The 12,394-nt window shown below is 41.5% G+C and overlaps 1 protein-coding gene across 5 annotated transcripts in view; it reads left to right on the top strand.

Moving 5' to 3' along the window:
• Positions 1-12,394, top strand: part of GAPVD1 (GTPase activating protein and VPS9 domains 1) — a 53,142-nt gene that overhangs the window by 12,547 nt on the left and 28,201 nt on the right. For all 5 annotated transcript variants that reach the window (XM_060270353.1, XM_060270354.1, XM_060270352.1 and 2 more), the window contains 6 exons: positions 733-952; positions 1,365-2,208; positions 5,224-5,310; positions 6,125-6,259; positions 6,363-6,552; positions 11,444-11,604. In XM_060270353.1, the coding sequence (XP_060126336.1) occupies positions 768-952; positions 1,365-2,208; positions 5,224-5,310; positions 6,125-6,259; positions 6,363-6,552; positions 11,444-11,604 (1,602 nt within the window). In that variant the 5' untranslated portion in view covers positions 733-767. Of the gene's footprint in view, positions 1-732; positions 953-1,364; positions 2,209-5,223; positions 5,311-6,124; positions 6,260-6,362; positions 6,553-11,443; positions 11,605-12,394 lie in introns of those variants that run through there.

Here is a 12,394-nt window from a genome sequence, read left to right as displayed (position 1 = left end):
TCTCAAAGGCTAACGCTTCCATGAGGATCATGTAATTACCTGAAAGCCAGCAAGCCATGGCAGCATTGAGCCCATTTTTCTTCTTTCTGCTCTCCCTTGAAGAAAATGCTGAACTGCCTAATTTGTGTACAGTGGCACCTCGGGTTACAAACGTTTTGGGTTACAAACGCTTCAGGTTACAGATTCCGCTAACCTGGAAGAAGTACCTTGGGTTAAGAACTTATCGCATGGTGGCGGTGTGGCAACAGTGGAAGGCCCCATTAGCTAAAGTGGTACCTCAGGTTAAGAACAGCATCAGGTTAAGAACAGACCTCCGGAATGAATTAAGTTCTTAACCAGAGGTACAACTGTAATTATTTCTGAGGTATGTTCAGTTTTGGAGCTGTGTTCCCTGATGTATACTTGCAAAAACTGCTGCTTCATTCCATATATTTCACACTCAACTTGATACTTGGGCTGCTTCAGACTTTCATTTTTATTCTCTTCACTTTTTAATTTCTAGAGAATTCAGGTATTGAATCATCCTGTTGCTGTTGCTGCCTAGATTTGATAAACTGAACATGACAGGCTCCCTAGCTTTTAAGTTAAAGGGGTAAGAGGGTGCTTGGGGTTGGCATATCCCAGTGCCAAATCATGCTAGCCACTGGTGGTCCCAGGTTCATTCAATCAGTGTACCGTGGATTGACTGAACACTTCCTTGTCCATGGATCTCATTCTGTTTCTCCTTCACAGCAAGTCACCCAACATCCTGCTGCCCCCCTTCGAAGATGGTGAAGCTAGACATTCACACATTGGCTCATCACCTCAAGCAGGAACGGCTTTATGTGAACTCCGAAAAGCAGCTGATTCAGAGACTGAATGCTGAGGTGCTGAAGACTGCTGAAAAGCTGTATCGCACGGCATGGATTTCCAAACAGCAGAGGATTAACTTGGACCGGCTAATCATAACTAGGTAACTGCTGGTACATACAGAAATAGAAATTCTAATACCTGAAATTGGACAGTGCTTTATGCACTGAAACACTGCAGAAACCACACATTGCAAATGTAAGCTTTCAAGTTGCACAGAACTTTTGAGCAATCATAAAGAAAACGTAGCTTTGAGCTGAGTCAAAGGGATGCAGTTGGGTGTGTATCTTATAGCCCTCTTGCAACCACTGAGAAGACTTACCTGTGTCTTGAGTTGGTGGCCATCTCTTCATAGATGGAACTTTGAGATCTTAATATTTAGGAGATTCTCTCTAAGGGTGTGTGGGTGTGTGTGTGTCTTTCCATTGACTGTTCACATGACTATTCGTAGACGTTGAGAAATTAAGATTTTGGGTGATCTAAATGGTTTCTATATATATTTCTATTTTTCCTAGTGCTGAAGCTTCACCTGCTGAATGCTGCCAGCATGCCAAGGTCTTGGAGGACACACTGTTCGTGGATGGGTACAAGCAGTTGGGCTTTCAAGAGACAGCCTATGGAGAATTCCTTAACAGGCTGCGCGAAAACCCTCGCCTTATTGCATCGTGCCTGGTTGCTGGAGAGAAGCTCAACCAGGAGAACACACAGAGTGTCATTCACACCGTCTTCACCTCCATCTATGGCAACTGCATTATGCCAGAAGACGAAAGCTACCTCCTCCAAGTCTTGCGCTACTTGATTGAGTTTGAACTCAAGGAAAGTGATAATCCCAGACGGCTCCTAAGGAGAGGCACCTGCGCCTTCAGCATTTTGTTCAAACTCTTTTCCGAGGGGCTCTTTTCAGCCAAGCTCTTCCTCACTGCCACTTTGCATGAGCCCATCATGCAGCTGTTGGTTGAAGATGAAGACCACCTGGAAACCGACCCCAGCAAATTGATTGACCGCTTCTCGCCCACCCAGCAGGAGAAGCTCTTTGGGGAAAAGGGCACAGAAAAGTTCAGGCAGAAAGTTCAGGAGATGGTAGAATCTAACGAGGCCAAGCTGGTGGCCCTGGTGAATAAGTTCATTGGCTACCTCAAGCAGAACACCTACTGCTTCCCACACAGCTTACGGTGGATTGTATCCCAGATGTACAAAACGCTCTCGTGTGTCGACAGGCTTGATGTTGGAGAAGTGAGAGCCATGTGCACGGACCTTCTCTTGACTTGCTTCATTTGTCCTGCCGTGGTCAACCCAGAGCAGTATGGGATTATTTCTGATGCCCCAATCAATGAAGTGGCAAGGTTCAACCTAATGCAGGTATAACAGTCTTCAAAAATATATATTGTCTCTCTCTCTCATCGTGTTGCTATGTTAGTCTGTAGTACCAAGAAAATAGAGAAAGGTGCTGTGTCGTCTAAGAAACAAAGTGTACTTTAAGGTTTCTTGGGGTGGGTTCAGGCATTCTTGATCCTCTTTAGCTCAGAAAGAAGACTTGTAGATGAATGTTGTCAAGAGGAATAGTGCAGTAAAAATGCCAAGGTAATCCAGAAACCTTTGCCCCCCCCCAAATAAAACCCTATACCAACCTGGTGCTATACCTTCCATCAGCATAGTTGTGCTGATAGAAATGGTAACACAGAACACCTGTAGGGCACAGGGGTGGGGAAGGCTGCCCTGCATACTTTTTAAATCCCATCTTTTTCCATCCTTGGTGCTGCATCCACCTTTTCTGCTTGCAACTGGTGAGACCAGTTGTTTGCAGGCAGCCTCTTCAGCCTTCCTGTTAGCTGGTGGTTCACAGTTTTCTCTGGGCAAATGTTATTTTGTGAGCTGTTAACTGTTCTGGACTTCATATGTGGGTCTAGAGGAAAAGCTATGTCAGATGACTAGGAGCCAGAGAAGCAAATGCTACACAAACTTGAGGAAATAACTTTATTTTGCAGTGTAACTCCTTATTTAACAATCACATTCACATACAACATACAACATAAATACAACAGTATAATACAGAAATAAAACATACGGCCAATATATTGCAATATTCCCAATAAAGTAGAAAGTTTCTTTTACTTTACTGTACAAGTAGATGGGTTTCTAACTTTTTCATACGAATGGCAAGGCTGGAGGGGAACTCCCACTGCTTAAAGCCACGCCAGAAGTGTGAAGAATGGCTGTCCTCATTTGTTGCAAGAATTAATGCTTACAAACCCTTAACCTAGGCAAGGGGTCAGCAAAGTTTTTCGGCAGGGGGCCAGTCCACTGTCCCTCATACCTTGTGGTGGGCCGGACTATATTTTTTTGGGGGGGGGGGAATGAATTCCTATGCCCCACAAATGACTCAGAGATGCATTTTAAATAAAAGGACACATTCTACTCATGTAAAAACATGCTGATTCCCGGATCGTCCGCAGGCCGGATTTAGAAGGTGATTGGGCCGGATCTGGCCCCGGGGCCTTCGTTTGCCTATCCATGCCCTAGGCTGCTTTCAGATTCCTACAGTTAGGTTGTTATTCATCAACCCTATATAGACCAGGACAAAAGTAAAATAAATTTTCCAGCTGCCATTATATATATATTTTTAGGGACCCAGGTGCTTGGAGTGGCCTTTCCAGCCCTGCTTATATTGCAGATAACTCAACTGTCATAGTGTGCGTCTTTCTTCTTTGCTTAAAAGAACTGGGACAGCATCCAAGTTGCTTTATTTCATTGCCAGTTGTGCTACCAAGAGTATTTTTCATTTGTTGAGATAAGGTGGTGTTGACTGTTATTTCTCCTAGCACTACCTACCCCTGAGCAATTGAGCTCAAATAACCACTTTATTGTAAAAAGGTGTTTTTTAAAGAGGGATGTGGGTTTTTTGTTTTTTTAAAGAGGGGTTTTACAGTATCCTTTTACAAGGAAAGTGTGTGTATACAGTAGAAGTGATAGGTCGGTGTTTAAAAGACAATATAGCACTAGATCTTTACAAAGAGGATACTTTTAAATACATGCCTGAGCACTGAAAAGCATTTGTTGTTTTGATGTTTTCGTAAGCTAGGAGAGAACAACTTTGGGCAAAATCAAGAGATCCACCAATAGCCCTGCTACTTGGAATACCCTTTGTTACCTTCAGTGAAATTTACATTTTCTGGGTTGTTCCTTGTGGAGAGTTCCTTCGATAGCATAGATCTCTGCTCCCAAGGAATGCCAACCTGCTGTAGCTGGCCCACTAGTTTCAAGGCACTCATTAGATAAGCAGTCTGAACCCTGCAGCTGTCAGAGGCCTGTCCTTTATTTTTGGAGTAGCTGGATGCCCATTGATATAACAGTCTCTGTGTGTTTTCTTCTCCCCCCACCAAGAGTTTCTTGCTTCTTTGCTCATGTGAAGGCCTGCAGTTGAAAAACGAATTGTGCTACAATCTTTACACCTGCTTCAATTGCAGCCTTCTGCTTTGTACTGTAGAATTCAAGGCCTCCTATAGGCACACAAATGGACACTTTTTGATATTGACCTGTTATCTTCCTGCTCCTGCAAGGTCCTTGTCATACTACATTTCCTGTGTGTGAATGCCCTCTGCAGGAGAAGCTGACACCCTGCAGTTCAGCAAGACCTAAAAGACAAACTGGGATTTTGTGTGTTTATATAAAGATGTTTATGGGTTCAGTGCAGGTTGATGGATAGATGCCTGCTTGGTTTTGATGGACTTTTGGTTCATCCCAACTCTAGATGATAAAAGCTGGATGTCATATTTATTGCCAGATGATTGTTCTGTGTTTATGTGAAAACCACACATAAAACACTTGGCTTGGCCATAATCTTTTGGCACCTGTTAAGTATGGATGGAAATAGAATGAACAAGTTTCATTCAGGCTGGGAACTGTGGCTTAGCGGAAAAATTAGTTTGCAAACATTCCAGGTTCCCACAACTGTTCTTGCCACTGAGGACTCAGCTATACATCTGTAAATGAAACATTTTAAGTGGAATGTATAGTGTGACACTAGATGGTGAGCTTTATGGGAAATTCAATGTATTTTTAAAAACGCCTTTATAAAGCATTTTCAGAACAGTTTTTATACGTGTGTAGGTTCCACTTGAGATGAAGCAAAGCTGATATGAGGTAGCCAAAGTTTTTGTAAGGGAAATTGAAGTTCTGTACAGGCATTTTGATGTGGAACTTTTCAATGTAATTGTTTTTAATTTTTGGAAAGAAAATACGGTTGTAATGTCTCAGACATTGTGCAAGCTGAGTATGAATAGTTATTTTTCATCCAGTTTCAACAGAGGGTGGAGGCGGCTTTCTTTCTTTGTGGTAGTATTGCAATCCTGTCTTTAACTTGTTTCCCATTGTTAGGTTGGGAGACTTTTGCAGCAGCTGGCCATGACCAGTTCTGAAGAAGGAGACCCCCGCACAAAGAGTTACCTGGGTAAATTCGACAAAGTAAGAGCCAAAGCTATTGAACTTATATCTCTGTGCATGCCAGTGTTTTTCTCCTTCTGTATACTTTTGGAAAAGGCATCTGCAAATAGACTTTTGTTATGACTGTGAAGAGATTCAAGTGAGCAAATTGCAACCTTAAGAGGAAGTAGCAAATGGCACTTCCCCTCAATAGAATATGTAATGTGCAAGAGCTACTATTAAACGTAAATGAGTAGCAAGGAACCTGTATGAAGAAGTGTGCTTTGGCCTATATTGGTGGTTCTCCCCCTCTTAACTATTAAAAATGTAGACCTGCTTCTATTCTTGCTGCATGTTTAAAATAATAATGTAACAGTTTCAATTTCTTACCTGCCTTTCACCATAAGTGAAGAACTAGTGTAGTGTAGGGGTCAAGAGTGTTGGACTAGGACCTTGGTTTAAATTCCCACACAGCCATATAGCTGACTGGGTGTGATCTTGGGCCAATCACTACCTCTCAGCCCAACCTACATCTCTGGGTTGCTTTGGGGATTAAATGTGGAGATGTAGAATATGGGATATGCCACCTTAAGTTCCTTGGAGAAGAAGGTGGGATATAAATGAAATAAATAAAACAATAAAATAAACAAAGGTCCCAGCGTGGGTTACAGCAATTTAAAATACAATATTAAAATCAGTTTAAAACAAATACAAACAAAATGTCCTAATTTCTCTCTCTCTCTTTCTCTCTGTGTATCTCTATATCTTCCACCCGCTTTGTAGGGGTGTAAAGGTCTCTTTTTGAAGTGCTTGTATTGAAACATTGCCCCCCACCCACCCAATTTTTACCTTGCAGGGTTGTGTGGCTGCATTCTTGGACGTTGTCATTGGCGGACGGGCAGTAGAGACTCCACCCATGTCCTCGGTGAACCTTTTGGAAGGGCTGAGTAGAACTGTGGTTTACATGACCCATAGCCAGCTCACTGGCCTGGTAAATATCCAACTCCTTTTGGGCTGCAGGAGGAGACAAATCAGAGTTTCTGTGGTGGGGGCCTGCTTTGCTGCCTTCTTTTAACACTGCACACATTTTTTAGGTCAGTTTTATGCGGAACGTCATGTCGGGCGACCAGCTGAAGGAGGACCGCATGGCTTTGGAAAACCTGCTGTTAAACTTGCCCCAGAACAAGCCAGGGAAAAGCAGCAGCCTGGAGATGACCCCATACAACACCCCACAGCTATCCCCTGCCACCACACCAGCCAACAAGAAAAATCGGCTGCCTATAGGTGAGGAAGGTCGAGGGTCAGGCTTTTGCATGATAGCTTTTACCAGCTCTGTTTGCGGATGCTTTTCTCTGCCTCTTTTGCTTTAGGACAGTGGAGTCCCCTTGACTAGTGTCAGTCACTTGTGTTTTAAGGTATGCACCAACCTTTTCCAACCCAGAGCCCTCCTGACATGTTGAACTATAACACCCTTCTTCCCTGACCAATAAGATTTATTTCTTAAAGTTTTTTTAAAAAAATAAAAAATTCATTTCTCCAATCCTTTCTTAGTATACCCAATCCAATCCAAATGGCTTTATTATACAGTGGTACCTCTGTTTGCGGACACGATCTGTTCCAGGGTGCTGTTCACACCCCAAAAAGTCTGCAACCAGAGTGGCGCTTCTGCGCATGCACAATGCGCAATAGAGCACTTCTGCACGTGTGCATGCGGCGAAACCTAGAATTAAACACTTCTGGGTTTGCCGCATTCGCAAGCTGAAAAGACGCAACCTGAAGCAGACGCAACCTGAGGTATGACTGTACTTGCCATTGGCCATGACAAATCTGAATCAGAAATGAATACAAGCAAAAGGGATCTCTGCATCTCTCTTACAGTTCACTGCTATATTGTCCAGGGTCTTCTTTCTGATCTTTTTGGCCGCCAAAGCAAAAAGGACAAAATCCATTTATGAATTCCTGCACACAAAATATCTCAGAGTGATGTCAGCAATAAAAATAATTTTAAGGAAAAAATCTCCATATAACACAAGACCCACATGTTGACAAAAAAAAAATTGTTATTCATTATACATGTATTATCAACTTTCTTCAAAAAACTGAGCTCAAAACAACCTATAAAAGCAAATGTTTGAAGTAGATAGAAAACATGAATAAAAGGCAACCTAAAATTCAATAATACGTATTCAGGAGCAAATCCAACACAAACCCACTAAAAATATATGGTTACAGGTAGGTAGCCGTGTTGGTCTGGATCGAAGTAAAATAAAAAAATTCCTTCAGTAGCACCTTAAAGACCAACTAAGTTTTTATTTTGGTATGAGCTTTCGTGTGCATGCACACTTCTTCAGATAAGGTATCTTCAGGTATCTGAAGAAGTGTGCATGCACACGAAAGCTCATACCAAAATAAAAACTTAGTTGGTCTTTAAGGTGCTACTGAAGGAATTTTTTTATTTTACTAAAAATATATGCAGAGAATTAAACTCCAAAGAGTAACAATGTTTTAACTGGGCACCAAAGAACTATTTCATATGTAAAATACCCAATTTCAAATCTAATAGAGATACAGACTGGGGTAAAGATCCACCTAAAATACGTGTTGGAAAAAGGGAGGCCTTCAATAAATTCCAGCAAGACAAACAGGGTGATACCTTTCTTTAGTGTAAGAGGATTGCACTGTCGGGAGCTGATGGGAGTTGCAGTCCAAAACATCTGGAGGAAAGCAGGTTGTGAAAGGCTTGCATATGTACTTGTTTCGTTCCTAAGCAGCAAATGCACATTATTCCAACTCTCTGTTCCTGTTGATTTGCTTACTTAAAAAATGCCTCTCTTCAGCCCATTGATGGCACAGCCTGTCATAGTAAGTGGCCCATTTTTAAATAGGAAATTAAGCATTTTTTGTGGTGGGCTGCATTAATCCTGTTCCTGCTATAAGTTCAAGGCAGCTACATTGTGCAGTTGACAGGAGGGTAGGGGTAAAGTTCAGAATTGCCTACTTGCACAACTTTTACATAATTTATTCCATTGTTGTAAGTTGTTTGAGTTACTTTTGTACAAAAAGCAACTTATAACTTTAAATAATAATAGTCAAGGAGAAGGGCAAAAAACTAAAAGGGGAACTGGATTCCACTTGTTACATCTGCTAGTCATTTAGCAGCTCTTCTGGCTTCTGAGATCTCTTCAGACATGTTTGCAAGTATGTCTTCACAATCATGAAGTATAGTAACTTGCCTTAAAAATTTCTCTATATATACTCAATATGACCATTTCTGCTCCCAATATTGCATTCTTTGGATTTTCTGCGTCCATGCCAAATTGCAGTTGACACACGGCCTTACACAAAGCTGCACTTGAATTGTTGTAAAGCCAAGAACCTCACTGTATTAAATAATGATTGACTCCTCCACCTCACTCCAAATGAGGCATTTGTATTATGTGCTTATTTTACAACTGAAACATGTTTTTTCTCCTCCCAACGGTTTGACATGTGTTTCTTTTTTAACGCTGTCCACTCAGGACAACAGTTGGCAGCCATCACTGCCTGGGATACGTCTGCCACCAACTTGACAGCTCACATAAACCTTGTAACCCCATTTGGTGGGTAACTGAATCCTTCCTCTTTCTCAGTGTTTCTGCAAAGCCATGCTCTTGCCTTGCACGTCTGTGTCCACACCGGCTGCTTTTTTTTAAAAAAAAGAAAGGCATCTTTCTTTTGTTCTGTTCAGAAGCTTGCTTTCTATTTTTAAAGCTTTTATAGCTAGAAAAAGTGTTGGAAAAGTTGGGTCAGCTTTGTGCATGAATGAAACTCTGACTTAGGATCTTGACTGTTAAGATTTTTGCAAGGGGGCGGTGGAAAGGAGTCCGCTGGTTCTGAATATTGGGTCAGAATCCTGCATGGACTTTTTTGTGGTGGGAATTATATTATATGATTTGATAGTCTACATGTGAAGAGATGTAAAAAGAATGTAAAAAATGTTTGTGCAGTGTTCAGATAGTTTGCTAGAGAATAGGCACCTCGCTGAATCAGGCACCCACCTCTGATAATGGAGACATGCTTTCCCTCTGAGAACATGGCTTAATTTCTAGGCATGTAGGTCCCCCAGTGGCAGCTAATCAAGTGAAGCTACCTCAAACACCACAATGGTGTGTATAATGAAGAAATCCGCCACACCTTAAACCTTTGTCCATAACCCAAAGAAGAGTTCAAGCACTCCCTGGGCTGTTGAATTCTTGTGGTCTATCATCCTCATAATTTCCCAAGATCAACATTCCTGGTGACAACCTTCTTTCATGTAAACTCCATTTGTGCCTAGCTGGTTCTGAATCATGTGCATTTTTTCCTTTTAAGTCTTTCTAAATAACAGCAACCTATTCTCTAAGATGCCTTTCTATTATTATTATTATTATTATTAGTAGTAGTAGTAGTAGTAGTAGTAGTAGTATTATCCTCAGCTTTCAAAAACATCCTCAAGTCAGAGTGCTTTGACAAAAATGGTTTAACTTCTCAGTTGTGATGACCAGCTTCCCATTGGGATAGTTTATGCAATTGGCAAATTCAAGTGTTAATGTTGCAGATGGAATGGGGTGGTGTTTTTTCTTCATATTTACATGTCACCCTGTAAAAAAACAACAACCAAACGCCCTGTACCTTGAAAATTGGCATGTGAGGTGGAAGAGTTGAGTCTAACCTTGCAGATGTATTATCTTTCAATAGATAGATACTTTTTAAAAAAATTGAGGGGAATGTTCAAATATATAACTCTCTGCTGCTTGAAATGGTTTTGTTCAAGCAAAAAGAATACCACTTAATTTTGCTGGTCTGTGTAAACATGCCATCTTGCAAGTATTGGAGAGTCACCCTTGTCTGGAACGGAACTCCAGCAGGGATGTAGACTTGAAATTCCATCATGTATTTTGTTCTGTGTTGTGTATGTAGAAGTCTGTCTTAATGTAGTAAACGTTTTGAAAGTTTCTGTGTTTCTGTTTGAAGCATTTTATGCTATATTCCAATATTATGCATTTTATTTTGTGAAAAGAGCTTGATTTCTTTTCTCTTTTTTGGATGGGGGCAGAGGAAACCTAAGATTGGCTGTTTGGGACTCTTTCTGGTGCTATGTCTGCATTTAGATATTACCCAAGATACAGGGCCCTCATTCTAGGTAATGCTGTGGTTTTTGGCATGGAGTTGTTCAAGCAGCTGTCTAAATAGCAGGATCTGAATTGTTGCCAGTACGACTTTTTCCCCTTGCTGTGAGAGGAATGCCCTTTCCTTTCTCATACATTTGCTGCAAGTTGTGAAGAGACACAGGCTATTTCATTACTTGTATCTAGGAACTAATTATCTCTCATTGAGATAACTCCATTAAAGATATTTAACCCTCCCATTTTTATGGGGGATCCTGATGATTTTCTCCCTACCAGCAGTCCAAACACTGGGGGGATATTTCTTCTTTAACCACTGCAAGGCAGCTATTTTCCCCACTAACCTGGTGCCCTCTGGACATTTTACCAGAGAATGTGTTGCACTGGGGCAGAGGAGATGTAACGACAGACACTTTGTCTTTCCAGAGAATAAAGCATGAACAAAAACCAGGGAAGTAGGAGTAACTGAATTCCTACTTAGGCCTCCCTAGTGATTTTACAAAAGGGAGTAGTAAACAATGCAAGAAGAGCTTTCCCCCCCTCTTTGGATGGTTGGACAAGATGCCCCTGTGCCTTGAGTAATTACACAGAAGCAGGGATTTTTCCTCTTGCTCCCTGCAGCACTCAGATGTGGCAAAACCCACCTGCCAGTAAAGCATCTTCTGCACAATTAATGTATAAAGCTTCTGTCCACAGGACTGTTGGAAGATCTATGAGACATATAAACTACCGTGGTTAATGTCTGGTAGCCAGAGGGCAGGTGTACACGTAAGGTTTTCCTTGACCCTTCCTGAAGCCTCATAGTGTGCTGGCTTCATGCTTGCAAGGCAACCCTCCCTTGCACATACTTTTCTTAACAGCTGGAGGGTGGCATCATATAGCACCGCTTAGTGCCAGTCTTTCAAAGCCATTTTTGCCTTTTGCTCAGCATGCTTGTATTAAGCATCACCCTGTTGTATGGATCTTGCATTTGCCTCTTTTTAAAAAGGGTCAAAAATCCTTTATAAAACAATCCCCCTAAAATGTTCCAGCTACCCGAAGCCGGAGCCGATCGAATATTCAAGTGGACCAGCATGCAGACCATGATGGATTCTCCCAGGAAACGATACAAGAAGTTCAACCAGAAGAAGTATTGGTTATTGCTCTCGGGACTGGGCCCCAAATAACTCCAGGAATGATGTCAGAAAATGAGGTATTGACCCAGCGAGGCTTTGAGATCTGTGTAGGTGGTAGGTGCTGTGCAACACAGGATGCTACCTTAAATTCAGATAGTACTAGGTGCTGTGGAACTATGAAAACATTAACTGCTGTTTTCCAACAGCAAACAAGCATCTGTCCCTCCTTGATCCAGCTTTCAGCAAACACGAAGTCGTACTTCCTTCACATATGGGTTTGGTTAACAGCAGTTAGTATACATTGTCTGGACCCACAAACCATGGTCAGCATTACCAATGTTTAGTTTAAGCAAGCCAGTTTCAGAAATTGCACTTTGAAGTTGACTTTAAAAAAGAAGAAGTTCATAATAACTTGTTATTTGAACCCAAAATAAGTTTTGGGTTAAACACAACAATCTGTGGGTAACCAGAAGCAAAAGCTTATGAGCTCCTTCCCTCAGCCATATGAGAGGGCTCATTCATGTCACAGTAAACCATGATTTCATGTGACATCTGAACAGTTGTTGGATGTGGGCTTTCTGGGTGAGGTGCCTATCACTTCTATATTCAGGACAATAAATGTTGAAGGCAGATGAATGGCAACTTGATAATTCACCTCCTCATGTCCCCACCCCCGGTGTGAAGGTGAAGAAGATGTAAAGGATCCTGTGATGTAAATGTTAGATTTATTATGGGCTTCACAAGCACTTGACAAAAACAATGATAGCTCTGTATTTGCCATTGTTAATGAATATATATCCATTATTTCTTAAATATAGACAGGTTAATTTAGTATGTGATTTCTGCTATGTTCTAATGACTCCAAAC

The sequence above is a fragment of the Zootoca vivipara genome, chromosome Z (genome assembly GCF_963506605.1).
Source record: "Zootoca vivipara chromosome Z, rZooViv1.1, whole genome shotgun sequence".
Classification (NCBI taxonomy): Eukaryota; Metazoa; Chordata; class Lepidosauria; order Squamata; family Lacertidae; genus Zootoca; species Zootoca vivipara.
The sequence above is the reverse complement of the archived record's forward strand: the minus strand, read 5'-3'. Positions and strand labels throughout refer to the sequence as shown.